Source organism: Cebidichthys violaceus, unplaced genomic scaffold, assembly GCF_023349555.1.
Source record: "Cebidichthys violaceus isolate CVI_PGR_0920_01 unplaced genomic scaffold, fCebVio1.0.p SCAF_584, whole genome shotgun sequence".
Taxonomy (NCBI): Eukaryota; Metazoa; Chordata; class Actinopteri; order Perciformes; family Stichaeidae; genus Cebidichthys; species Cebidichthys violaceus.
Genome location: NW_027176799.1, coordinates 1 through 25,471, shown reverse-complemented (window position 1 = coordinate 25,471; position 25,471 = coordinate 1). Strand labels below are relative to the sequence as shown.

General features: G+C 45.6%; 3 protein-coding genes across 3 annotated transcripts; 1 reads left to right on the top strand and 2 right to left on the bottom strand.

The window, feature by feature from the left end:
• Positions 1-244: 244 nt before the first annotated feature.
• On the bottom strand, positions 245-8,758 carry LOC137888885 (paralemmin-1-like; the record flags this gene model as incomplete). The annotated part of the gene is made up of 7 exons (XM_068732393.1): positions 8,693-8,758; positions 6,557-6,596; positions 4,890-4,970; positions 4,376-4,503; positions 3,962-4,013; positions 1,106-1,127; positions 245-388 (listed from the first exon to the last, which is right to left on the bottom strand). Coding segments are annotated over exons 1-7 (508 nt in total), but the record flags the coding sequence as incomplete, so codon positions are not given.
• Positions 8,759-9,275: 517 nt separating this feature from the next.
• Positions 9,276-21,316, bottom strand: LOC137888884 (electromotor neuron-associated protein 1-like). The gene is made up of 7 exons (XM_068732392.1): positions 21,190-21,316; positions 18,756-18,857; positions 15,374-15,456; positions 14,960-15,100; positions 11,847-14,799; positions 11,276-11,499; positions 9,276-11,188 (listed from the first exon to the last, which is right to left on the bottom strand). The coding sequence occupies exons 1-7, from the start codon at positions 21,311-21,313 to the stop codon at positions 11,033-11,035; spliced, it is 3,783 nt and encodes a 1,260-aa protein (XP_068588493.1). The 5' UTR covers positions 21,314-21,316; the 3' UTR covers positions 9,276-11,032.
• Positions 21,317-21,646: 330 nt separating this feature from the next.
• On the top strand, positions 21,647-25,465 carry LOC137888883 (tRNA:m(4)X modification enzyme TRM13 homolog). The gene is made up of 11 exons (XM_068732391.1): positions 21,647-21,776; positions 22,484-22,530; positions 22,980-23,046; positions 23,175-23,231; positions 23,374-23,443; positions 23,541-23,647; positions 23,780-23,965; positions 24,175-24,247; positions 24,326-24,400; positions 24,474-24,885; positions 24,962-25,465. The coding sequence occupies exons 1-11, from the start codon at positions 21,675-21,677 to the stop codon at positions 25,131-25,133; spliced, it is 1,368 nt and encodes a 455-aa protein (XP_068588492.1). The 5' UTR covers positions 21,647-21,674; the 3' UTR covers positions 25,134-25,465.
• Positions 25,466-25,471: the final 6 nt, after the last annotated feature.

Genomic DNA, 25,471 nt, shown 5'->3' with positions numbered 1-25,471 from the left:
CTCACACCTCAAAGACAAAGACGAGCTGTTTCTGTGTGTCTGCATGAAGGATGAAGGTCTGGTGGTGGATTTGGTGAAGAAAGGGGCACCAGATCAAACCTGGCTCTGGACTCTGAACTAGATCAAACCTGGCTCTGTGCTCTGAACCAGATCAAACCTGGTTCTGGACTCTGAACCAGATCAAACCTAGCTCTGTGCTCTGAACCAGATCAAACCTAGCTCTGTGCTCTGAACCAGATCAAACCTGGCTCTGTGCTCTGAACCAGATCACCTGAGTGGAGGCGGGACTTATGGAGGGCGTCCAATGACAGGTGTGACTCACCTCTCTTCATCTCGTCCGTCGCCTCGCTCTCTTTGTTCATTCCAGGGCTTTTGTGAACTTTCACCACTGCAAGGGCTCATGGGAAAGAATGGAGACTGTAATCAGACTACTGTGATCAGACTACTGTAATCAGACTACTGTAATCAGACTACTGTGATCAGACTACTGTAATTACATTACATTACATTACATTACGGCCATTTATCAGACGCTTTTATCCAAAGCGACTTACAATTCAGTATCTATTTACACACCGTAGACGCAGCTACGGGAGACATTCTGGGGTTAAGTGTCTTGCTCAAGGACACATTGACACGAGACTAGTAGAGCAGGAGCCGGGGATCGAACCACTGACCCTCTGATTGAAAGGCAGCCCTGCTCTCCACTTAGCCACGGACACCCCACCCCACAGTAATCAGACTACTGTAATCAGACTACTGTGATCAGACTTCTGTGATCAGACTACTGTGATCAGACTACTGTAATCAGACTACTGTAATCAGACTACTGTGATCAGACTGCTGTGATCAGACTACTGTAATCAGACTACTGTGATCAGACTACTGTAATCAGACTACTGTGATCAGACTACTGTGATCTAACATAACTCGATACTATAATGTGACTAATGTAATACAACCTGTAATCTGATTACAGGTCACAGTAGAGTCTCACCTTGAACTATCTGACCTGAGGCTGATCAGAGACACACAGTGAGAGGAGGAGGAGGAGGAAGAGGAGACAAAACAAGGACACAAAAACACAGAAGAAGAAGAGATGTACCTTTATCTGATCCTGATGACACCTTCAGGGACAGAGACAGAGACGGTAAACTTCACAGTTAAAGTCATTGCGTTCTAAAACTACTAAATAAAACAGCTCCACCTACAGGCTGTACCGCTCATTACAGCCACAAGAAGAACATTATTTCATGTGAAACGTCTGTGTGTGTATGTATGTATGTATGTATGTATGTATGTATGTATGTGTGTATGTGTGTGTGTGTGTGTGTGTGTGTATGTGTGTGTATACTCACAGTTGTGTGTGTGTGTGTACTCACAGTTGTGTGTGTGTGTGTGTGTGTGTGTGTGTGTGTGTGTGTGTGTGTGTGTGTGTGTACTCACATTTGTGTGTGTGTGTGTGTGTCTACTCACAGTTGTGTGTGTGTGTGTGTGTGTGTGTGTGTGTGTGTGTGTGTGTGTGTGTGTGTGTGTGTGTGTGTGTGTGTGTGTGTGTGTGTGTGTGTATGTACAGTTGTGGTCAAAAGTTTACATACACTTGTAAAGAACATAATGTCATGGCTCTCTTGAGTTTCCAGTTATTTCTACAACTCTGATTTTTCTCTGATAGAGTGATTGGAACAGATACTTCTTTGTCACAAAAAACATTCAAGAAGTTTAGTTCTGTCATGACTTTATTATGGGTTAACAGAAAAAGTGATCAAATCTGCTGGGTTAAAAATATACATACAGCAGTGCTAATATTTGGTTACATGTCCCTTGGCCATTTTCACTTCAATTAGGCGCTTTTGGTAGCCATCCACAAGCTTCTGGCAAGCTTCTCGTTGAATCTTTGACCACTCCTCTTGACAGAATTGGTGCAGTTCAGTTAAATTTGATGGCTTTCTGATATGGACTTGTTTCTTCAGCATTGTCCACATGTTCTCAATGGGATTTAAGTCAGGACTTTGGGAAGGCCATTCTAAAACCCTAATTCTAGCCTGATTTAGCCATTCCATTACCACTTTTGATGTGTGTTTGGGGTCATTGTCCTGTTGGAACACCCAACTGTGCCCAAGACCCAACCTTCGGGCTGATGATTTTAGGTTATCTTGAAGAATTTGAAGGTAATCCTCCTTCTTCATTATCCCATTTACTCTCTGTAAAGCACCAGTTCCATTGGCAGCAAAACAGTCCCACAGCATAATACTACCACCACCGTGCTTGACGGTAGGCATGGTGTTCTTGGGGTTAAAGGCCTCACCTTTTCTCCTCCAAACATATTGCTGGGCATTGTGGCCAAACAGCTCGATTTTTGTTTCGTCTGACCACAGAACTTTCCTCCAGAAGGTCTTATCTTTGTCCACGTGATCAGCAGCAAACTTCAGTCGAGCCTTAAGGTGCCGCTTTTGGAGCAAGGGCTTCCTTCTTGCACGGCAGCCTCTCAGTCCATGGAGATGCAAAACACGCTTGACTGTGGACACTGACACCTGTGTTCCAGCAGCTTCTAATTCTTGGCAGATCTGCTTTTTGGTGGTTCTCGGTTGACTCTTCACCCTCCTGACCAATTTTCTCTCAGCAGCAGGTGATAGCTTGCGTTTTCTTCCTGATCGTGGCAGTGACAAAACAGTGCCATGCACTTTATACTTACAAACAATTGTTTGCACTTTTGCTCTTGGGACCTGCAGCTGCTTTGAAATGGCTCCAAGTGACTTTCCTGACTTGTTCAAGTCAATGATTCGCTTTTTCAGATCCATGCTGAGCTCCTTTGACTTTCCCATTGTAGCGTTTGTGGGTGTTTGTATCCAATGAGCCCTATTTAAATGGCCTCAGAGAAGTCACCAGCTGTAGTCACTCATAATCACTCACAAGAAGTTAAGAGGCCATGCTATGAAGCTCATTTCATTGACACAACTTTCTAAGTCACCAAAATTGCTAATTCATGTTGCTGTATGTATATTTTTGACCCAGCAGATTTTGTCACTTTTTCTGTTAACCCATAATAAAGTCATGAAAGAACCAAACTTCATGAATGTTTTTTGTGACAAAGAAGTATCTGTTCCAATCACTCTATCAGAGAAAAATCAGAGTTGTAGAAATAACTGGAAACTCAAGAGAGCCATGACATTATGTTCTTTACAAGTGTATGTAAACTTTTGACCACAACTGTATGTATGTATGTATGTATGTATGTGTATGTATGTATGTGTGTGTGTATGTATGTGCATGTGTGTGTGTGTGTGTGTGTACTCACAGTTGTGTGTGTGTGTGTGTGTGTGTGTGTGTGTGTGTGTGTGTGTGTGTGTGTGTGTGTGTGTATGTATGTATGTATGTATGTGTGTGTGTACTCACAGTTGTGTGTGTGTGTGTGTGTGTGTGTGTGTGTGTGTGTGTGTGTGTGTGTACTCACAGTTGTGTGTGTGTGTGTGTGTGTGTACTCACAGTTGTGTGTGTGTGTATGTACTCACAGTTTTGTGTGTGTGTGTGTGTGTGTGTGTGTGTGTGTATGTACTCACATTTGTGTGTATGTGTGTGTGTGTGTGTATGTACTCACAGTTGTGTGTGTATGTGTGTGTGTGTGTGTGTGTGTGTGTGTGTGTGTGTGTATGTACTCACAGTTATGTGTATGTGTGTGTGTGTGTGTGTGTGTGTGTGTGTATGTACTCACAGTTGTGTGTATGTGTGTGTGTACTCACAGTTGTGTGTATGTGTGTGTGTATGTACTCACAGTTATGTGTATGTGTGTGTGTATGTACTCACAGTTATGTGTGTGTGTATGTATGTGTGTGTGTGTGTGTGTGTGTGTGTGTGTGTGTGTGTGTATGTACTCACAGATATGTGTGTGTATGTGTGTATGTGTGTGTGTGCGCGTGTGTGTGTGTGTGTGTGTGTGTGTGTGTGTGTGTGTGTGTGTACTCACAGTTGTGTGTGTTACGTCTCCTCTCTCCAGACTCAGCAGTTCGTCCTCTAATCTGCAGTTTAACACAAACTGAATATTTAACTTTCAGTTTGTGTAAAAGTATTAAATTAAACAGAATAATTAACAATATGAATAACATTTATATTAAAATAAGTGACTGTGGTAATATCAGCTGCAGGGAGAGCGGATCGTCCTCTAACCACGAGGTCGGCGGTTCGATCCCCGGCTGAGCTCAGATTAACGTCTGTATGTCTGACTGATCTGAGATCAGATCCTGACAAAGATCTCCTCCGAATGATGTCATCACACGTGTTTCATGTTTCACTGACAATCTGGGTTTTACAGTAGACCAGATTAGACCAGATTAGATCAGATTAGACCAGATTAGACCACATTAATCAGACTATATCAGACCTGTTGATGGTCTCCTCCAGGCTCCTGGTCTTGGCCTCGTCCTGCTCCAGTTGTCTCCTCACTGCGTCCTGCTCCGGTCCAGCAGAGGGCGCTCCGTCCAGCAGCCAGCGCTCCCTCAGAGCCTTCGACTGAACAGGAAGTAGAATCATTAAGAGGAGGATCAGAGAAGCAGCTGTCAGTGTTCATGTTCCACAACATACAAACTGACTCCAGGCCAGCAGCTGTGGGGTAAAAATACTCAGAGTGATTAGAAAGCAGCGGTTGTGAGTCTGAGGCTGAAAGGAGTGGAAGCGTTTCTGTGGTTCCTGCTTAAAGGCGGCTGATCTGAGATCAGATGTTCTGAGGTTCTCACCTCTGGATCTAAACCATGAAACCAGATCAACAAGGGTTCAGTTTATTCACTGTTTACCTTTTTACTCCTGATTTAAAGTCTTTTATACTTTGTGTTTAATAAAATGTTGACTTGAATAGAGAGTGAACATTTAAAGAGTGAAGAAGAAGAAGAAGGTCTCACCTTCAGGTGCTGCAGTGATCTCCTGTCGTCCTCCAGCTGACGCTTCTTGTTCTCCATCTCCGTCATCCACTTCCTCTTCTCCTGATGCATGATGGGAAACAAAAGAACTCAAAGGCTTTGTATTTTAGCTCTCTCGGCTTGCCGTAGACTGATCCCATGATACATAAACCAAACTACTTACAAGTTTTGATTAACAAGTTGTGTTTCGCTCTGCAGGTACTTTTACAACCATCAGCCTCCATGAAAACATAAAGAGATGAATTATCTTTATTTACAACGGAGCGTCAGCACTACAGACACATTAAAACATGTTCACGTTAACTACTCTCACCAATCAACTGACACGTTAACTACTCTCGCCTGTTACACATCAACTGACACGTTAACTACTCTCACTTGTTACGCATCAACTGACACGTCAACTACACTCACCTGGTACACATCAACTGACACGTCAACTACTCTCACCTGGTACACATCAACTGACATTACTCTCACCTGTTACACATCAACTGACACGTTACTCTCACCTGGTACACATCAACTGACACGTCAACTACTCTCACCTGGTACACATCAACTGACACGTTTTTAAAGTACATTAGTAGTGGTAGCACTGTAGTAGTTTTACCAAATACGTACACACAGTAGGTGTACTACTATCACAGTACTAACAAATATTACTACAGTACTCCTACTACTACTACAGTACTCCCACTACTACAACTACACTACTTCTACAACTATGGTAATTCTGCTACTACTGTACTAATACTGCTACAGTACCACTACTAATACAGTACTGATACTTTTACAGTACCCATAGTACTACAGTGGTAACACTACTACAGTACTAATGTACTAATACGGTGGGTGACCGTGGCTAAGTGGAGAGCAGGGCCGCCTTTCAATCAGAGGGTCAGTGGTTCGATCCCCGGCTCCTGCTCTACTAGTCTCATGTCAATGTGTCCTTGAGCAAGACACTGAACCCCAAAATGTCTCCCGTAGCTGCGTCTACAGTAGATAGATACTGAATTGTAAGTCGCTTTGGATAAAAGCGTCTGTTAAATGACTGTAATGTAATGTAATACTATAGTCTGAAGCTTGTTTAAACTCGTGCTTTAGCCTCAGCGTGATGAAGTGTGAAGAATAAAAAGACCACGAGTGTAACCGATAGAACATAAACTACACAAAGAGGAGATCTGTGAACTCATCTCTCATATTAATGAACTACTTTATTACCTTTATACTACAGAAACAAGTATTAAATGTGTTATAAAGAAACAAAGGTTGAACATCCTGTAAACTATTTAAGACTTCCTGTTTCTAAAGAAACAATCTTCTTTGTTTGAACTCTAATCATTAAAAAGTGATTTTATCAATAAACTGACATTTAGAGATCTGATTATTCACTATGGTGAGTATAAGCTAAGCTTGAGTCATAGCAGGAAGTGTGTGTGTGTGTGTGTGTGTGTGTGTGTGTGTGTGTGTGTGTGTGTGTGTGGATCAATAAGTGCATTAGTCAAAGAGCTCAGATGCAGACTAAACTCACAAGGGGGGGTCTGCAGGTTTAGATATCTGCTGCAGTCAGAGGTTATTATGTGTGTGTGTGTGTGTGAGGTGGTTTGAGATGGTGTGTTCACTGACAGTATGTAAATTACACTCACTGCGAGGAGCTGCTGTCGATCCTGCTGAGCCTCACTGACCCTGAGAGAGAGACACAGAGAGACAGACAGAGAGAGAGAGACAGACAGAGAGACAGACAGAGAGAGAGAGACACAGACAGACAGACAGAGACAGAGAGACAGAGAGAGAAGCAGAGAGAGAGAGAGAGAGACAGAGAGAGACAGACAGAGACAGAGACAGAGACAGAGAGAGAGAAAGAGAGACAGAGAGAGACAGAGACAGAGACAGACAGAGAGAAAGAGAGAGAGAGAGAGAGACAGAGACAGAGAGAGAGAAAGACAAACAGACAGAGACAGACAGACAGAGAGAGACAGAGAGAGAAAGACAGAGAGAGACAGACAGAGACAGAGAGACAGAGACAGACAGACAGAGACAGAGAGAGAGACAGACAGAGACAGACAGACAGAGGCAGAGAGAGAGACAGACAGAGAGACAGAGACAGACAGAGTTAGCCGCTAGCTGTTAGCTTAATGCTACTAGAACTCTCTCTTAGTTTGACAGAGAACATGGCAGAGTCCGCCAGCAACCAGCAACCAGCAACAAGCAAACAACTTCTGCAAGATTCTTGTTTCTGCTTCAGATAATTATATATACCTATATCAAAACATATATATGTATATATACACATATATGTACACAACATGTACTCAACATGTGTCATGAATTCAGTGAATTAAAATATGCAACTTTGTTGAACATGTTAAACGAATAAAAACAGACGAGATGAGAACAGAACTACAAAATAAGAGCGTTGTTGTTGTTGTTGAACTCTGCTGAGCTCCACAGTTTATGAACAAAGCTGTCTCCATGGAGACGGGACTGCACAACAGAGAATCTGAGCAGCAGAGGAACAACTGCAGGGTCTGATACTAGTACCGGGTCCACCGGGAACCAGTTCACCTACAGGGTCTGATACTAGTACCGGGTCCACTGGGAACCAGTTCACCTACAGGGTCTGACACTAGTACCGGGTCCACCGGGAAACAGTTCACCTACAGGGTCTGATACTAGTACCGGGTCCACCAGGAACCAGTTCACCTACAGGGTCTGATATTTGTACCGGGTTCACTGGGAACCAGTTCAACTACAGGGTCTGATACTAGTACTGGGTCCACTGGGAACCAGTTCACCTACAGGGTCTGATATTTGTACCGGGTCCACTGGGAACCAGTTCACCTACAGGGTCTGATATTTGTACCGGGTCCACCGGGAACCAGTTCACCTACAGGGTCTGATACTAGTACTGGGTCCACTGGGAACCAGTTCACCTACAGGGTCTGATATTTGTACCGGGTCCAATGGGAACCAGTTCACCTACAGGGTCTGATATTTGTACTGGATCCACTGGGAACCAGTTCAACTACAGTGTCTGATATTTGTACTGGATCCACTGGGAAGAGGTTTTAATATTCTGACATTAGTTAATTCACTCCTTCAATGTTCAACAGTATTTATGGTGAACTGGTTCTGGTTCTCCATGACATCAGAGATCAGCACCTCCTCAGTCTGATGAGTCATGATAATTATCAGCTGATCGATCAGTGAAATAAATATATCAGAGTGACGTTTTACTTTAGAGTTATTATTGCAGAATGATTGTAGCACTTTGATCTGTTTGAACTATACAAATAGTTTACCCTAGCGAAGCCCTTATTTTGAAAAACACGACCGGAAGTCATCGTTCCCGAACCGGTCCAGCTTGACAGCCGCTATTGATCATAAATCAGGTTCTTATGTTCGGATCAATATGTAATTAGAGAGGCTCGTGCTGCTCGCCGATGGGCGGTCCGGTGTGCTTCCGCTGAGAAAAGTAGAGCGCAGACCGTAAACGCATCATTTAACCCTTTCCTCTGCATCGATCCGTTTATTTCACGAGGTTTTCGGGTGGAATCTGGTGCAGGTTTCTCTCCGCCGCGCTGCAGGTTCCCTGTGATAAAGATCCTGACTCAGCGGTCTGACGGACTGATGCCGCAGTGACGACACACGAGACACCGCACGCGCACATGGAACTCACACTTCACGTCACAAACATACAGACAATTAAACACAAGAAGAAGAAGAAGAAGAAGAAGAAGAAGAAGAAGAAGAAGAAGAAGAAGAAATAAAAGTGTACTCACTCCATGTCTGACTGTGGATCAGTCCGCTGCAGCCGAACCATCTGATCTGCATCCGAGAGAAGAAAGAGACCCGCCCATCGGGGGGGGGGGGGGGGGGGGGGGGGGCAGAGAGAGAGAGAGAGAGACACAGACAGAGACACAGAGAGGAGAAAGAGACAGACAGACAGACAGAGAGAGAGACAGACGGACAGACAGACAGAGAGACAGACAGACCGACAGAGAGAGAGACAGAGACAGACAGAGACACAGAGAGGAGAGAGAGACAGAGACACAGACAGAGAGAGACAGACAGACAGAGAGACAGAGACAGACAGACAGACAGAGAGTCACCGTGGTCAGTCGTGATGACGTCATTGATCAGGGTTCATTAAAGCTGATCAAATTAATTTAATAACTTATTAAATATCAGAATAAACTCTTTAAACGTGTTGATCTTTAAAACAGATGAAGTGATCAGTTCATCAGAGTCAACCTGTGCTGAGAGTCCAGCAGAGGGCGACGCCCCCACAGAGACATCAATCAATACATGACACCGATGATCACATGTTGTCTTTTCACAATAAAACACACTGCAGACACTCAGTTAAAGGGGAACTTTTATTTTGAAAGAATCATTAAAATTAGTGTTTCACTACACAAATTACCTGTGTGTGTGTGTGTGTGTGTGTGTGTGTGTGTGTGTGTGTGTGTGTATGTATATATATATATATATATATATATATATATATATATATGTATATGTGTGTGTGTGTGTGTGTGTGTGTGTGTGTGTGTGTGTGTGTGTGTGTGTGTGTGTGTGTGTCTCTAGATGAATCACATCTTTAACTCTTTAATCTTTTCAGAGAAAATGAAGAAAACAAATCTGATGAAAAGTTAGTCGTTATTTAGAGAAAGAAAAGTGTAAATATTAAAAGTATGACATGATGTAAACCGATCATTATGAGAGAAGTTGTGACGAAACGACTAAAAGAAAATAACTTAAAACATCTTTAACGAAGCTATTCTGAGGATTAAACTATTATTCCTCTAAATGACGACTTTGATCTTTGACTTGATTTGTTGATCTGTTCACACTTCAGACGGTTTAAAGTGAAACTACAAATGAAGCTGAACCAACGTTTAGAATTTAAAATAAATAAATAAGTTAAAGAGTGAAACGTGTGGTTGAAAGTTAAAGGACGGATTTTATCTAAAGTAGAAAACAAACATTTGTGAACAGATTTAGATTCAAGCAGCTGCTTTAAATCATCTGGAAAAGTACTACAAGTCCCAGAATGCACTGCTGTAGGAAGCATCCAATCAGAGAGTTCCACACTGTTGCCGGGCAGATTAACTCGTTGGATAAATTCTGACAATCGAATCGATTCACTTTTACATTTTGGATCAATTGAGATAAATTAAGTTAAGTTAATGTGACAGAACAGCTGAGGCTCATGGGAGATGTAGTATTTACAGCACAGAACGAAGTGTCTTCTTCACGACCAACATCTGATCTGAGATCTGTTAAAAGACAACACATGGTCCAAATATGAGAGACATTAAAACTCTGCTGGATCAGAACTTCTAACAAAGAAACAGGAAACACTCAAAGTGGACCTCAAAATAACCAGATTATAATCTATTCATGAAGATAAAGACACAAAGCTGATGCAGACGAGTTAAAAGTTCTCAGAATTAAGAGATAAATATAATTAGAAGATAAAGATTAACACATTGAGTTATATGAAGAAATGAGCACAAATGTATTGATAAAGATCTCATTACCAAATATTAATGAGATAATTATTCATTTGTGTTTCTGTTGGACTCAAAAACAAAAGTGAAACTAAAGTTGAAGCTGAACGCTGAGCTAACAGCTAACGGCTAACAGCTAACGGCTAACGCTGTACTGTTTATATTTGTGCTTTATCAATAAAGATCTGAGTTTTTAATAAAAGTTTGATTTGTTAGCAGACACTGTTTACTAAAGAATCAAACTGAAATCTAATCAAACAATGCGTTAATATCCGGACTCGTGCTAAAGTGCTAATGCTAGTTAGCAGGCGAGCCGAAGGCCCTGATCCAGCAGAGAGGAAGTGACAGGAAGTGATGTCACACAGGTGCAGGAAATGTAAAGGAAACCGTTTCTTTTGTTTACAGACTCTCGACTTCCTGTTTCATCGAGCGAGTGACTGAGCATGCTCAGTAATGACTCAACCAAAGGGGGCGGAGCTTCAGCCGACAGAACCCGAAGGAAACCTTTCGTCGGTCTGTTGGTATGTAACTATGGCAACAAGCAAAGTCTACTCCCCGTCTCCACCGGTCAGGTGGGCGGGGCCTCGGGTGGGCGGGGCCTCCGGCTCAGAACTCCACCTTGCAGGCGGGGAAGGTCTCCTCCTGCATGGCCACGGTGCTGTTGCTGCCCAGCACGGTGATCGACAGCTCCTTCTGCCGCTCGTGGGTCTCCTGGTACCACTCGTGCATCGCCAGCGAATCAAACGTTGGGATCAGAGTCACCTGAGGACACGTCAGGGAAACGGACCAATCAGAGAACAGGTCATGAGGAAGTGAAGCAAACAAATGTCACCGTGTGTTTTCACGGACCTGGACCTCCGGCCAGCTACTCTTCCCCTCCAGCAGGGCGTCCAGGATGCTCCTCATCGCCACCTCCTTCACCGGATCGTCTCCGCTGATGATGTAATACGAGGAGCGAAGCCGTCTGAACAGGTCCAGGTCCACGGTCGGAGAGGAACAGCCAGACGGCAGGTAGGCCAGGTCCACGTAGACCACAGAACCTGAGGAACCTGGAGAACCTGCAGCTTTGGAAGCTGGGAGGAAGTCAGAAGAATGAGATTAAAACTGATCAACCACACAAAGACCTAAAACCTAAATAATCTTTGTGTATCAGGATGCCAGGAGCAGGAAAAGGTTGTTTAACAGTGATGCTGTTCTACTGTCACATGACAAGAATGAGAAACTGAGGAGTGATGAATGAGACGAAGAACAAAGATCTCATTTAAGAGTCAAAAGACTTTGTTTGGCTGACGGTGCAGCTTTAAAAGCCTGGAGGGTTATGAACAGAACTCATGGGCCTTAAAGGAGACCTTCAGTATTATTATATAAAAGATACTCAAAAGTGCCAAAAACATGCGTTTTCAGGACTGGGCTTGCCTACCTGAGGATGAAGGTCTCACAGGACCAACTCTGGAGCCTCCAAGTGAGTTTCTGGACGACGGCTTCGTGTCGAGGCTGGAGGTCATCTTCAGGGACCCCATCGGGCTGCCGGCCTTGGACTTCCCGGTCTGGGCCGCGGTGCTTCCGGAGGTGGCCTTCTGCGTCTTCGCGGTGGGTTTCTTGGTTTTGACAGCTGAACTCTTCAGGTTCTTGCTGGCCTCTGAGTCGGCCATGCAGGCTCCAGGCTGGGGGGGTAATGGGGGTAAATCTTTGACCGGGGCCGGTGGGGGGTCATGCCCTCCCCTGTGGGAGTAGTGAGGACTGGGATGATCTTGTGGATGACTGGGCGGAAAAAGGCTACTGGAATCTTCATCAGAGTCCATCTCTGCGGTGATGGACGGACATTCCTCTGTACAGGGGGGCATGTCAGAGTCCGTGGCGGTCGGGACGGAGTCGCTAACCGATGTGGGAGGAGTTTCTTGGCTGTAGACCGAAGGGCAGTCGCTGCTGCTTTGATCCTGTGAGTGGTTGTTGTTGTCAGAGAGGTCGGGGGAGTCGGTGCCGAGGCCCGGGCTCACATGCTGCTGATGGTTGTCTGGAGTCTTGGGGTGCTGGAACTCACAAGGCGACACTAAGCAGAGATCGACGTCATGTGGAACGTCTGAGATGAGGTCTGACATCCCGTGGATGTGATCCTCTGATCCACTGAGCCCATTAAGGTTTGATCCCGGAGGTAAGGCCATCCCTGTGTCTCCAACATGTCCGTTAGAGCAGACGCCGTCTCCCACGGGGCCTTTGGATGGCAGCGCTTGCTCCAAAGAAACCGACAGAGATTCATCAACTTCTGTAGAGTGAGGAGAGCCCACCTCAGCTGGCATGGAGGTCTCGGTGGTGGAGGAGTCCGGCATAATGTCTTTGAAAGGACTGAGCGTCAAAAGACACGACTGTCTATTCTGAGACGACGTGGAGGTTTCCAGACCTTCCCTCAGGGAGCTCAGGTCGGAGGTCCTGTTGTCCTCAAAGCCCAGACCGGATCCTCTCGTCCCGAGGACGCCGTCGTCACCTAAACCCAGAACATCTTCTTCAAGGAACCGAAGGGAAGCCGTACGTCCTGCAAAGTGAGAGGCAGAGTTTGCATTGGAGACCTGGTCCATCTCCACACAGCGAAACGTCTCTGGACTCTCTACTGTCGAGGTCTGGTTCCCATTTGAGTTGTTCCCATTGTTGTCCTCCAATCGAAGTCTTTCAAAGTCAGCCGTCATGTCCTCAGGTGTGGACACCTTGGAGCGATCCGCCTCCTTCTGGTTCTCCTGCTCCTTTGAACCTGGTTTACCTTTTGTCCCTGAAGACGAAGCGTCTTTCTTTGGAAGAGTCCCTTCCTTTTTTAGACTCCCACTCTTTCCAAAAGCTTTCTTTACTTCTGTACTTGAAGCTCCACTTGTTGCTTTCTTTACTTCTCTAACCGGTCTGGTGGTTTTCTTCTCCTCTGTCCTCACATCCTTCTGTCTGTCTTTTTTTGGTTCAGGTTTGATGTCTTTCTTTGCTTTTGTACTTACAGTTTCTTTCTTTTTCTCTCCACTCTCTTCTTTCTTGACGACAGCGGCGGTGACCTTCTCGTCCTTCTTTTTCACTTCCTTTTTCTCTTCTTTTGACACATCTTTCTTTGGAACAAGCTTTTCGGTCGGTTTCGGTGGCTTTGATTTAGCATCTGGGTCCTTGAGTTTGGGCTTTTCCTCCCCTTCTTTCTTTTCTTTAGATGTGGTGTCACCTGCTGCCTTTGGCATCGTTTTCACCTCCTGTTTTCTGACATCCACTCGTGCGAGCTTCTCTTTCTGCGAGGCACTACTGGGTCTGAAGTCCTTAGACTGGGACTTAAGGCTTTCCCGACTCTCTGCTCGTTTTGGTTGTTTCTCAGGTTTGGATGTTTCTAGGTCCTTCAAACACACAACCGGATGTTTGAGGAAATCCAGATGTTTGAGTTTTTCAAGTCCTTCCAGAATTTTGGTCTGCGGCGTGCAGCCTGGGAAGAGGACACGGACGATTCTCTCCTGAGGACTGGAAGGATGCCAGACCAGCAAAGCACAGATGGAAACAAGGCACGGTAGAGGAAGATCTGAGCCCTTCACATCGGATCCGATATTTGGCCAAAACTGCATTAAAGCTTCGAGGTTTTTACTCCCAGTGACTGGATTCAGTGGGTACAGCTCCAGACGGCCCACTCCCATCTTTTGAAACAAGATAACTGGTTCTATACTGGGTCCGTTAGACCGGCTGAGAGGTTCAGGTTTGATGGAAAGTCTTTGTAAATTCTGCAGAGTGAGCGCCACCTGGTCACAACTCCGCAGCTCTCCTGGATCTCCCTGTAAGGACTTCAACCTGTGGGGAACATTGAGGAACACCACCCCGATCTCAGGGGAGATGAGGTTTTTCACCCAGTCCTCCTCAGTCTGAGATCCAGCAGACTCTTCCTCCTGCTCCGCTACCTTCCTCAGCAGCAGACTGTTCAGCCCGGGGAGATTGTCCACGCCGACGTGAGTCAGGAGCACCGAGTCGATTCTGTCCAGGTGCCGAACCAGTTTCCAGAAGCAGGAGCGGATATCCGAGCCGCCGTTCACCAGGACGTTAAAACCGTTAACGGCAAAGAAGGCCGAGTCCCCCCTCCCTCCGGGGAAGATGTAGCAGCACGGCCGAGAGAGCTTCAGGAAGCCCACGGTGCTCGGGGGCTCCAGGAGGTCGAAGAGGGACTCGGGCTCCAGAGACTCGGACAGGTACTCCGTGAACTCCTGCAGACCCTCCATCTCCGGGAGGACGGGGGGAGGGTTGATCTGGATCTGGATGTAGTCCTGTAGGTTGTGTTTCTCTAACTCAGAGTTCTTCCAAAGACCAACATCTGGACAGCTGAGGGTGAGGCGGGCCTTCATCACCGGGTCTGTAGAACTCAACATCTGTCCAACCTTCAAACAGAGACAGACGATCAGGACGGACGTTAATAAAAGGAGCCTTTCTAGTCTACATCACACACACACACACACACACACACACACACACACACACACACACACACACACACACACACACACACACACACACACACACACACACACACACACACACCTCCTCCTCCTCAAAGACGTGGATCAGGTCTCTCAGAGAGAAGCAGCCTCTCTGGAACACGATGTCTCCGGACTCTTCCAAACACTGACCGGCCAGAACCAGAAGTTTGTGATGAGACGGATCACAGACGAGCCGCCGCACCTGAAACACACACACACACACACACACACACACACACACACACACACACTTTTGTATTTAGCCAAGCAGGACTGTGCTAACAGCTAACGTTAACTAGCTCTCCTCCTGCTGATTCACTATTGTACGGTTTGTTTACTGAACATCATCCCACTGACTCTTCTCCTGACTCGGGTTAATGTTAATGTGGATCCCTGAACAGAGATGATCTGGATCAGGTCCACACATGATGAACCAGACTCACTGTTCAGGGTTTAATGAGACACTTTTATTCACCTCTGAGCAGACGAAGTCGTGAGCCGGATTCACAACAACCTGAGTGTCCAGAACGTCTCCGCGGTGCTGCAGAGTCCTCTGTCCTGCAGGACGAACAGCAAACGTCAGGTCACAGTATGTTAGCAGCTAGGTTAGCAGCTAACATTGCGATCAACAATCAACACAAACTAACATCTTGAAATAAAACCTGAACATCCTCTACAGAACAGCTTCTTTACTGAACCCCCCCAGACCACCCAGACCTCTGGGTCTTCTCTGAGCAGAGGACCAGGTCCTCGTCTGAGCAGAGGACCAGGATCCTTCCGGCATGAATGTTATTCGTCACACTAGAGGCTCTTTATGAGGTTCATGATCTCGTGTTCCATTGAGTCCTCTATGGTTCAGGACTCTGTGGTCTGCAGGCTGTTCAGCAGAGTCTCAGCTGACTGTGTTTATGCGTTTCTCACACACACACACACACACACACACACACACACACACACACACACACACACACACACACACACACACACACACACACACACACACACACACACACACACAATGTCTCAGTGAAGTGTTGTGGCGGTCGGACGGTAAGAAAAGATCAAAATAAAAAGTAAACTAGGTTAAACACACACTGTACCCATGATAGAGAAGTACTTAAACTAATACTGCAGTACAGTGAAGCAAAGTACATGTAGAGTAATAGGATACATGTACTATAACAATACCTATAATGCCTATAATAAAGGCAAACTCCCGGAGGACCTTCTTAACTTCCAAGCTCTTCTTTCCACTTTCTCCTCCTCTCTATCTACTGCTAAAGCTGTGTTCTTCCGCTCTAAAATCCTAACCTCTGCTTCCAATCCTAAAAAAACTCTTTGAAACTTTCACTTCACTCCTCCAACCCCCACCCCCTCCTCCTACTTCCTCCATTCTCCCTGATGATTTTGCCAACTTCTTTGACAAGAAGGTAAACGATATCAGATCCTCCTTCTCTCAGCCCCTCTCTCCCTGTCCAATCCTGCCCCCACAGCTCTCCCTCCCATCTCCACGCCCCATCTTACCCTATCTGGCTCCTCTCTCCCCTAACGAGGTCCTCAACCTTGTTACGTCTAACTGCCCCACCACGTGCTCCCTTGACCCGATCCCTTCCCCTCTTCTTCAGTCTATTGCGACTGAACTCCTTCCTTTCCTCACCCACCTCATCAACACATCTCTTGTTTCACGATGCTTTCCCACGGCCTTCAAGACCGCCAGAGTCACCCCCCTTCTGAAGAAACCATCACTTGACCCCTCTGATGTCAAGAACTTCAGACCGGTTTCTCTTCTACCCTTTCTATCCAAAACACTTGAACGTGCTGTCTTTAACCAACTGTCTTCCTATCTCCACCAAAACAGCCTTTTGGACCCCCACCAGTCCGGGTTCAAAGTGGGTCACTCGACAGAGACGGCCCTCCTTGCGGTGACAGAGTCGCTTCACGCCGCGAGAGCTAACTCTCTCTCCTCTGTCCTGATTCTCCTGGACTTGTCTGCGGCGTTTGACACTGTGAACCATCAAATCCTCCTCTCATCCCTCGAGGGGATGGGCGTCTCAGGCTCTGCACTCTCCCTGTTTGCATCCTACCTGACGGGTCGATCCTACCAGGTGACCTGGAGGGGGGCCGTGTCGGAACCACGCATGCTGACTATGGGGGTTCCGCAAGGGTCAGTCCTGGGCCCCCTTCTCTTCTCGCTCTACACAACATCTCTTGGTTCTGTTATTCGCTCGCATGACTTCTCCTACCATTGTTATGCCGATGACACCCAGCTGGTCTTGTCATTTCCCCCCGGTGACACCCAAGTGGAGACGCGCATCGCTGCGTGTTTGGCTGACATCTCGAAGTGGATGACGACACACCACCTCAAGCTCAACCTAGACAAAACTGAGCTACTGTTCCTCCCGGGGAAGGGTTGCCCGCACCGGGACCTGTCCATCACCATTGATGATACCGTGGTGACACCAACTCGGACTGCGAGGAACCTGGGTGTGACCCTGGATGACCAACTGTCATTCTCGGCAAACATTTCATCCGTCACACGCTCCTGCAGATTCCTGCTCTACAACATCAGGAGGATTCGTCCCTTCCTGACTGACGAGATGGCGCAGGTTCTCATCCAGGCTCTTGTCATCTCCCGCCTGGACTACTGCAACTCTCTACTCGCCGGAGCCCCGGCGTCGGCCATCAGACCTCTGGAGCTTGTCCAGAAAGCTGCAGCTCGCCTGGTGTTCAATCGCCCCAAGTTCTCCCACACAACTTCCTTTCTCCGTTCTCTACACTGGCTCCCTGTAAGAGCTCGCATCCAGTTTAAGACTCTGGTGCTAGAATACAGGGCAGTGAAAGGAACAGCTCCTTCCTATCTCCAGGCCACGGTCAAGCCTTACACCCCCGCCCGACCACTTCGCTCTGCTGCCTCGGGGCGATTGGTCGCCCCGTCGCTCAGAGGTCCTGGCGGCCGATCGACCCGGTCACAGCTGTTTTCTGTCCTGGCCCCACAGTGGTGGAATGAACTTCCCACTGACGTCAGGACAGCGGAGTCGCTGCCCATCTTTCGGCGCAGGCTGAAAACCCACCTCTTCAGGAAGTGCTACCCTGAGCCTTCCACTTAGCGCTTATTGTTTTCATACTAGCTTGTTGCACTTAGTGTATTTGTACTACTTAGAGCACTAACTGTTTCTCTTGTTTCTGTACTTTGGCTCTGAGTTATGCTCTGCTTCATGCTCTTAGATGCTTGTTTGGAAAAGGAAATGTACTTATGACTTCTGGTGAATAGTAGTTCTTTTGATTACCAATGTTGATGCACTTATTGTAAGTCGCTTTGGATAAAAGCGTCTGCTAAATGACTGTAATGTAATGTAATACACTCGACCATGGGGGGGGGGGGGCGCTCAGTTTAACGTTAACCATCAAAGTGTAAATAAAGTTTCACTGACGATCGTTCTCCAATAGTCAGTGAAGTGTGTTTCTATTCGGGCCGCAACGGATCAAACTCACAGTTCTTGAGCCACGGATCGGATCAGCAAAGAAAAGGGGAGGAGTCAAATATCACTTTGCTTTCCATTTATTAATAAAGAACTTGCATTGTAAGCATTGTAAACAACCGATCAGAGGAGAGCTAGTAACGTTAGCAGCACCGCTAACGGCTAACCAACGAAGGTTCACTTCAGTTACATTATGATGCCTTCAGGCTCTGCTCAGTGAACATCAGTACTGGCTGAAGGTGAATTATAACGTTATCATGATGTGTTCACATGTAATCTGTAAAATGTAGTTTTGGTGATGAACTTGAATATCTACTGAATCAGGTACTCAGGTCTTAAAGAGTCCTTCAGACACACAACAGGTGAGCTCCTCCTCACCTGGGACGTCCTGCGACAGGAAGGCCGAGTGTCTCGACACGAAGAGCTTCAGCTGCTGGTCCAGAACAGAGACGTCCAAGTTTACAGGCCAGCAGCGCACACCTGAAGTACACACATACACGGGTATAAGTACACACCAACAGGTATCAGTACACACACCTGAAGTACACACATACACGGGTATAAGTACACACCAACACGTATCATTCATAACCTAAATGTCTCGTCAGGCCCTGAATGCATCTTGTGTGTTGTGTTCACTGACTTCTGTTTGAGTAAGAATCAACACAACCTGTCACAGTATTATGGGATGTCTCCAGGCTGCATTATTCATCATGTTCAACCAGCAGCAGACTGTTTGAACTGGTCTACATGGTCTGAAGAGTTAGTCCCTCTGTGGTTCCTCCTTCCTCTGTCAGATAAACCATTTCCTCCTTCCTCAGCAAACAGGAAGCAGAAGATATTTAGTAACACCACTTCCTCTTTGTGTGTCACGCAGAACATTACACCAGCAGGAAGAAGACCAGCTGAACATCAACACAAACCACTAAAGCCTGACTTTAGCCTGACTATAGCCTGAACAAAGCCCGACTATAGCCCGACTGAAGCCCGACTATAGCCTGAACAAAGCCCGACTATAACCGAACTGAAGCCCGACTATAGCCCAACTGAAGCCCGACTACAGCCCAACTGAAGCCCGACTATAGCCTGAACAAAGCCCGACTATAGCTGAACTGAAGCCCGACTATAGCCTGACTGAAGCCCGACTATAGTCTGACTGAAGCCCGACTATAGCCTGACTGAAGCCTGACTATAGCCCGACTATAGCCTGACTATAGCCCAACTATAGCCTGACTATAGCCCGACTATAGCCCGACTGAAGCCTGACTATAGCCCGACTATAGCCCGACTATAGCCTGAACAAAGCCTGACTATAGCCCAACTGAAGCCCGACTATAGCCCGACTATAGCCTGAACAAAGCCTGACTATAGCCCAACTGAAGCCCGACTATAGCCCAACTGAAGCCCGACTATAGCCAAACTGAAGCCCGACTATAGCCAAACTGAAGCCCAACTATAGCCAAACTGAAGCCCGACTATAGCCAAACTGAAGCCCGACTATAGCCTGAACAAAGCCCGACTATAACCGAACTGAAGCCCGACTATAGCCCGACTACAGCCCAACTGAAGCCCGACTATAGCCTGAACAAAGCCCGACTATAGCTGAACTGAAGCCCGACTATAGCCTGACTGAAGCCCGACTATAGCCTGACTGAAGCCTGACTATAGCCTGACTATAGCCTGACTATAGCCCAACTGAAGCCCGACTGAAGCCTGACTGAAGCCCAACTATAGCCTGACTGAAGCCTGACTGAAGCCCGACTATAGCCCGACTGTAGAACACGTGTAGAACACACGACTAATGGTAAACAGGTGTTCTATTCACATCTACTGAGGTCTTCTAGTTTGTTCTGCTGATCAATAGTTGTGATTATTGATTCGTGATCATCAGTTAAACTAGACCAGAGTGATGGTTCTACTGGGTTCTACTGGTCAGCTGCACTAGATGAACTCCTCCGTGTGAATCAGCTTCATTTAAAAACTGGTGACTTATTGATTATCAGTGGATCAGTTTTATGAGTAAATTAATGTGAAGCGGATCAAATCAAAGGTTTATGAAAGTGTCTCTGTGTTTGGACCGTTAACCTACTTTTAACAGTTAAGCTGGACAACATACTAAACATCCGGTGAAAGGAGATTTCCAAAATAAACGCCTCAGAATTGGAACAATGCTGCAACTTCTGACAATAATACTATTATTATTATTATTATTATTATTATTATTATTATTATTATTAAGTGATTACGATTTAAAAAAAGGAAAATACAAATTGTATTTCAAAGGAATAAAATGGACTCGCGCGTTTCTGTAAATTAAGCCTCAAACATCCGGATGTTAAACATCTACTCAACCTAAAGTTATAACAGCTTATTAAAACAAACATATTATAATACAGGATAGTAATATATAATACAATGTGTCCTCGTGTAACATCGTGTTTTAATAGACTAATAAATATTATAAAAGTTCCTCTGAATGAAGACGGTCCGACTTTAAACTAAAGAACAGCAGCCAGCTGCGTTAGCATGCTACTTGGTTAGCATGCTAAGCTAAACTCGTCTTTTAAATCTCGATAAATGGTTCAAGGTTTTGTTTTTACCGGTTTGAATGTGACCGAAAAGAGACAACAAAGTGCACGTAGGTTTAGTTCACGGTGTGGAGTGAAACCTGGAGAAAACCCGAACAGGGAGCCACTTTATATAGGGTTAACAAAGTTAGACCTGAGTTATTTTATTGTGAAGGGCCTCATTGACTTCCGGCCCTGTGTTCACGTTAACGTCTCCGGTACCGGGTAACTTTACCAGAACTCACCGGAGTCTATCTGCCGCTCCAGTAGACCGGCGGGCCGCAGAGAGCCGACCACCACGAGCACCGAGTAACCGGGAGAAGAACCGGAACCGCCGCCCCGCTCCACTGCTGCTGCTGCCGCCATCATGGTTTGGACCGTCCACTAATGACGTCACCCAAACATAAGCCCCACCCCGCTGGTACACAAGAGGCGGGAAAATGTTTGTAAGTGGCATAGAGGTCGACCAATCAGAGAGAAGAACTGAGCAGCGTTCACGTGCTGCTGAGGAGAAATATACGTTACAATACAAACCACAATAATATGTAATACACTATCTTTAAAACTATGTCAGCATGTGTTCTGTGATATCCACGTTGTTTTGTAAAGCTAATTGTATTTTACACAATTCACATGTTCATTTATTTAAATAAATACGGAGTTATGGTTTCTCTTCAGTATTTCCTACAGTTGGCTGAGTACATGAACGCAGCGCGGAGCGTCATCCAACATGGCGGATGTCAGATGTGGCTTCTTCGTGGAGAAAAAGAAACGTTTCTGTAAAATGATCGTCGCGAGAGGAAAAGTGTTCTGTGGAGAGCACGCGACCATGGTGAGTTCAGGGACAGAAACAACGTGGTAATAAAAGAGACCGTGGTGAGTTCAGGGACACAGACAACGTGGTAATAACAGAGACCGTGGTGAGTTCAGGGACACGGTAATAACAAAACAGCTGATCAGTGAGTCTGAAGTTTAAACTTTATTAGTTCAACAGTTTAGAGACAAAAACAAGTTTTTCAAAGTAAAAGAACTTTAATGAAGAGTTATCTTCCTCTTCCTCGTGGTGAAGCTGAACTGACCTGATGTTTAATAAAACTCAGTCTTCACTTTTTATTCTTCTTCAATGTTTCTGTCCACAAATGTGTTTTTAAAAAATATTTGGTTAAAAGTTGTGATAGAATCTGAGTTTAATATTTTATTTTCCCGCCATAATAAATCTTTATTCTTATAAAGACTTACATTTAAAATGAGTAAAGCTGTTAGAATATTTATCATAAAAATTAATATTATATAATCGTTAAAGCTTCTTTATTTATAAATATCAAAAACTTCTGTTAGATCACAGATTTAAACACGTTTAATAAAGTTTATTTATTATTTTATTTATATATTATTATTCTGTTGGTTCAACAGTATGTCTGATCAATAACCTCACATGACAAGTACTACCACTACTTCATGTACTCCATGTACTTGATGTACTTCCTGTACTTCATGTACTTTCTTTACTTCCTGTACTTCATGTACTTCCTGTTTCAGGAGGAGGGAGGCAGCAGGAGGATTCCGTGTCCTCTGGACCCTAAACAGTGAGTATAGTAATATAGAGTATACATTATATATTACATGTACACTGTACTAAACAGTGAGTATAGTAATATAGAGTATACATTCTATATTACATGTACACTGTACTAAACAGTGAGTGTAGTAATATAGAGTATACATTATATATTACGTGTACATGTAATATATAATGTATACTCTATATTACTATACTCACTGTACTATACAGTGTTAGTCATTTCCTGTTTGTTAGTGACTTCCTGTTAGTAACTTCCTGTTTGTTAGTGACTTCTTGTTTGTGACTTCCTGTTAGTGACTTCCTGTTTGTGACTTCCTGTTTGTTTGTGACTTCCTGTTTGTTAGTGACTTCCTGTTAGTGACTTCCTGTTTGTTTGTGACTTCCTGTTAGTGACTTCCTGTTTGTTTGTGACTTCCTGTTTGTTAGTGACTTCCTGTTTGTTTGACTCTTCAGCACAGTGAGTGAAGACAAACTAGAGAAACATCTGAAGAAATGTAACTCAAGAGAGAAAGAAAAGCCTGTGAGTTATTATTGTTATTATTATTATTATTATTATTAATAATAATATTATTATTACACACATATATATGTAGTATATGTCTTTATGTGTAAATGTGATCTCAGTGAGTGTTTGATGTGAATCTGCAGGTTTATTATGTGGAGAACATAAACTCTGGATCAGCTGACGGAGAGACGCTCCATCAGGTAACGTCTCAGCTGAAGGAGTCACAATAATAATACATATAATATGAATCATATGAATATTCATATTATTAAACTATGAATAATATGAATAATACGAATAATAATATGAATAATTTTAATAATCTTGCTGTCGGTGGTTCAGATGAGTCTGTCTGAGAGGAGCCGGACCGAGTTACAGTCTCTGTTGGACAAACTGAAGACAGCGGTCACAGGTGAGTTCCTCTCCTGGAGCAGGTGTTGTTACCTGGGAGCTCTGACATCATCATGTTGTTGTTGTTGATGTTGTTGTTGTTGTTGTTGTTGTTGTAGGACTGCAGTGTGATGTGGAGGACAGCGTTCTGTCTCATCCTGTCCTCCATGAGGAACTCAACAACCCAAAGAACGGAGACTCCGCCCACAAACACCTGAAGCAGCAGGTACACAAAAAAAGAACTCAGCAGAGTCCTGAGCCAGGATCAGGACCCAGGACTCTGAGTCTGAGGTGATGCACGTTCATACAGGTGCACCTGGAGGAGGTGGAGCCTCTCTCACCTGTCAGGTGTGTCCAGTCCTCTCTCTTAGGTCACCTAGAGGCGCTGGGGCTGCTGGGAAGGGGGCGGTGCTTTGTGGAGTTTGGAGCCGGTCGAGGGAAACTGTCTCACTGGATCCACGAAGCCCTGAAGACCCGAGACCACCTGCAGACCTGCGACGACCTGCAGCTGCTGCTGGTGGAGCGCTGCAGCACCCGCTTCAAGGCATGAAAAACCTCACTACTCCAGCAGACCAGCAGAGGGCGCCAAAACCTGTTCTAACCCCAAATACAGCTGTTATACCTGTAGAATGGTTCATGTTTTATGAAGTAAATCAGGTCTGGTCTGGTCTGTCCTGGTCTGGTCTGGTCTGGTCTGATCTTGTCTTGTCTTGTCTTGTCTTGTCTTGTCTTGTCTGGTCTGATCTGGTCCAGGTGGATGGGAAACATCAGGATACTGGAGTTCAGTTTGAGAGGCTGCAGGTCGACATCCAACATCTAGATTTAAGTAAGAGACTACCATCTGGAGACTCTGGTGGTTTAGCTTAGTCCTGGTTTGAGTCTTCTGACTCTGTGATTTTTTCAGGTAAAGTCCAGCTGCTCAGACAGAGGAGGCTTCCATTGGTTGGAGTTGGAAAACACCTGTGTGGAGCAGCGACAGGTGAGAGCAGTCCTGTCCTCTGATTGGTTTAAAGAATGCTGACTCAGCTGGTCTCGTCTGTCTCTGGTCTCAGATCTGGCTCTGAGATGTCTGTTGGAACGACCAGGACTCAGAGAGGAGGGTGAACCACCACGAAAACGCCTCAAAACCTCAGAACCAGAATCAGCTGATGCAGCAGCACTACCAGAATCTAGTCCTGGTCCAGACTCTGGTCCCGGTCCAGAGTCTGGTCCCGGTCCAGTGCTGGGCCTGGCGGTGGCGTTGTGCTGCCACCATCGCTGTGAGTGGCGTCATTACGTCGGGCAGCAGTTCTTCCTGCAGAACGGACTCGGAGCGGCAGAGTTCTCAGCTTTCTGTCGGATGTCCAGCTGGGCCACATGTGGACTCAGACCGACCAATCGGGACGGTCCACCTCAGGGTGGGACCAATCAGAGAGGAGACGTGGAAGAGCACGACCCGGCGGAGGAGACGGACGCTGTGAGCGGGTAAATATTTTACCTCCCATCCCCTCGGTGCAGAAGTTGAACCTCTTCATCTGAATCTGGTTCTTCTTCTCTGCAGGTTTCTGTTGGCGGACGAACGCGAGCAGATCGGTCGTCTCTGTAAACGTCTGATTGACGGCGGAAGACTCGACTTCCTGAAGACGAAAGGATTCAACAGCAAACTGACTCGTTACGTAAACAGTCAGGTGACTCTGGAGAACGTCCTGCTGACCGCTGTCCCGTCAAACTGACTCAGAGACACAGACTACAGACCGACTACAGACCGCTGCCCCATCAAACTGAGACTTAGAGACACAGACTACAGACAGCTTACAGACCGCTGTCCCGTCAAACTGAGACTTAGAGAGACATACTACAGACATACTACAGACATACTACAGACCACAGACTGACTACAGACCGGCTACAGACTGACCATAGCCTAACTACCGACTGGCTATATACGGACTACAGACGGATTACAGACAGACTATTGGCTAACTACATACTGAGTATAGACTAACTACAGACAGGGTACAGATAGCCTAAATACATACTATAGACTAACTACATACTGAGTACAGACATA

Coding starts and splice junctions, on each gene's coding strand:
- LOC137888884 (XM_068732392.1), bottom strand. CDS start 21,313: ATGATGGCGGCAGCAGCAGCAGTGGAGCGGGGCGGCGGTTCCGGTTCT. Junction 15,457..18,755: donor CCTGTCGCAGGACGTCCCAG/GTGAGGAGGAGC, acceptor TTCGTCCTGCAG/GACAGAGGACTCTGCAGCAC. Junction 15,101..15,373: donor ACGACTTCGTCTGCTCAGAG/GTGAATAAAAGT, acceptor TGTGTGTTTCAG/GTGCGGCGGCTCGTCTGTGA.
- LOC137888883 (XM_068732391.1), top strand. CDS start 21,675: ATGGCGGATGTCAGATGTGGCTTCTTCGTGGAGAAAAAGAAACGTTTC. Junction 23,047..23,174: donor CAAGAGAGAAAGAAAAGCCT/GTGAGTTATTAT, acceptor GTGAATCTGCAG/GTTTATTATGTGGAGAACAT. Junction 23,232..23,373: donor ACGGAGAGACGCTCCATCAG/GTAACGTCTCAG, acceptor TCGGTGGTTCAG/ATGAGTCTGTCTGAGAGGAG.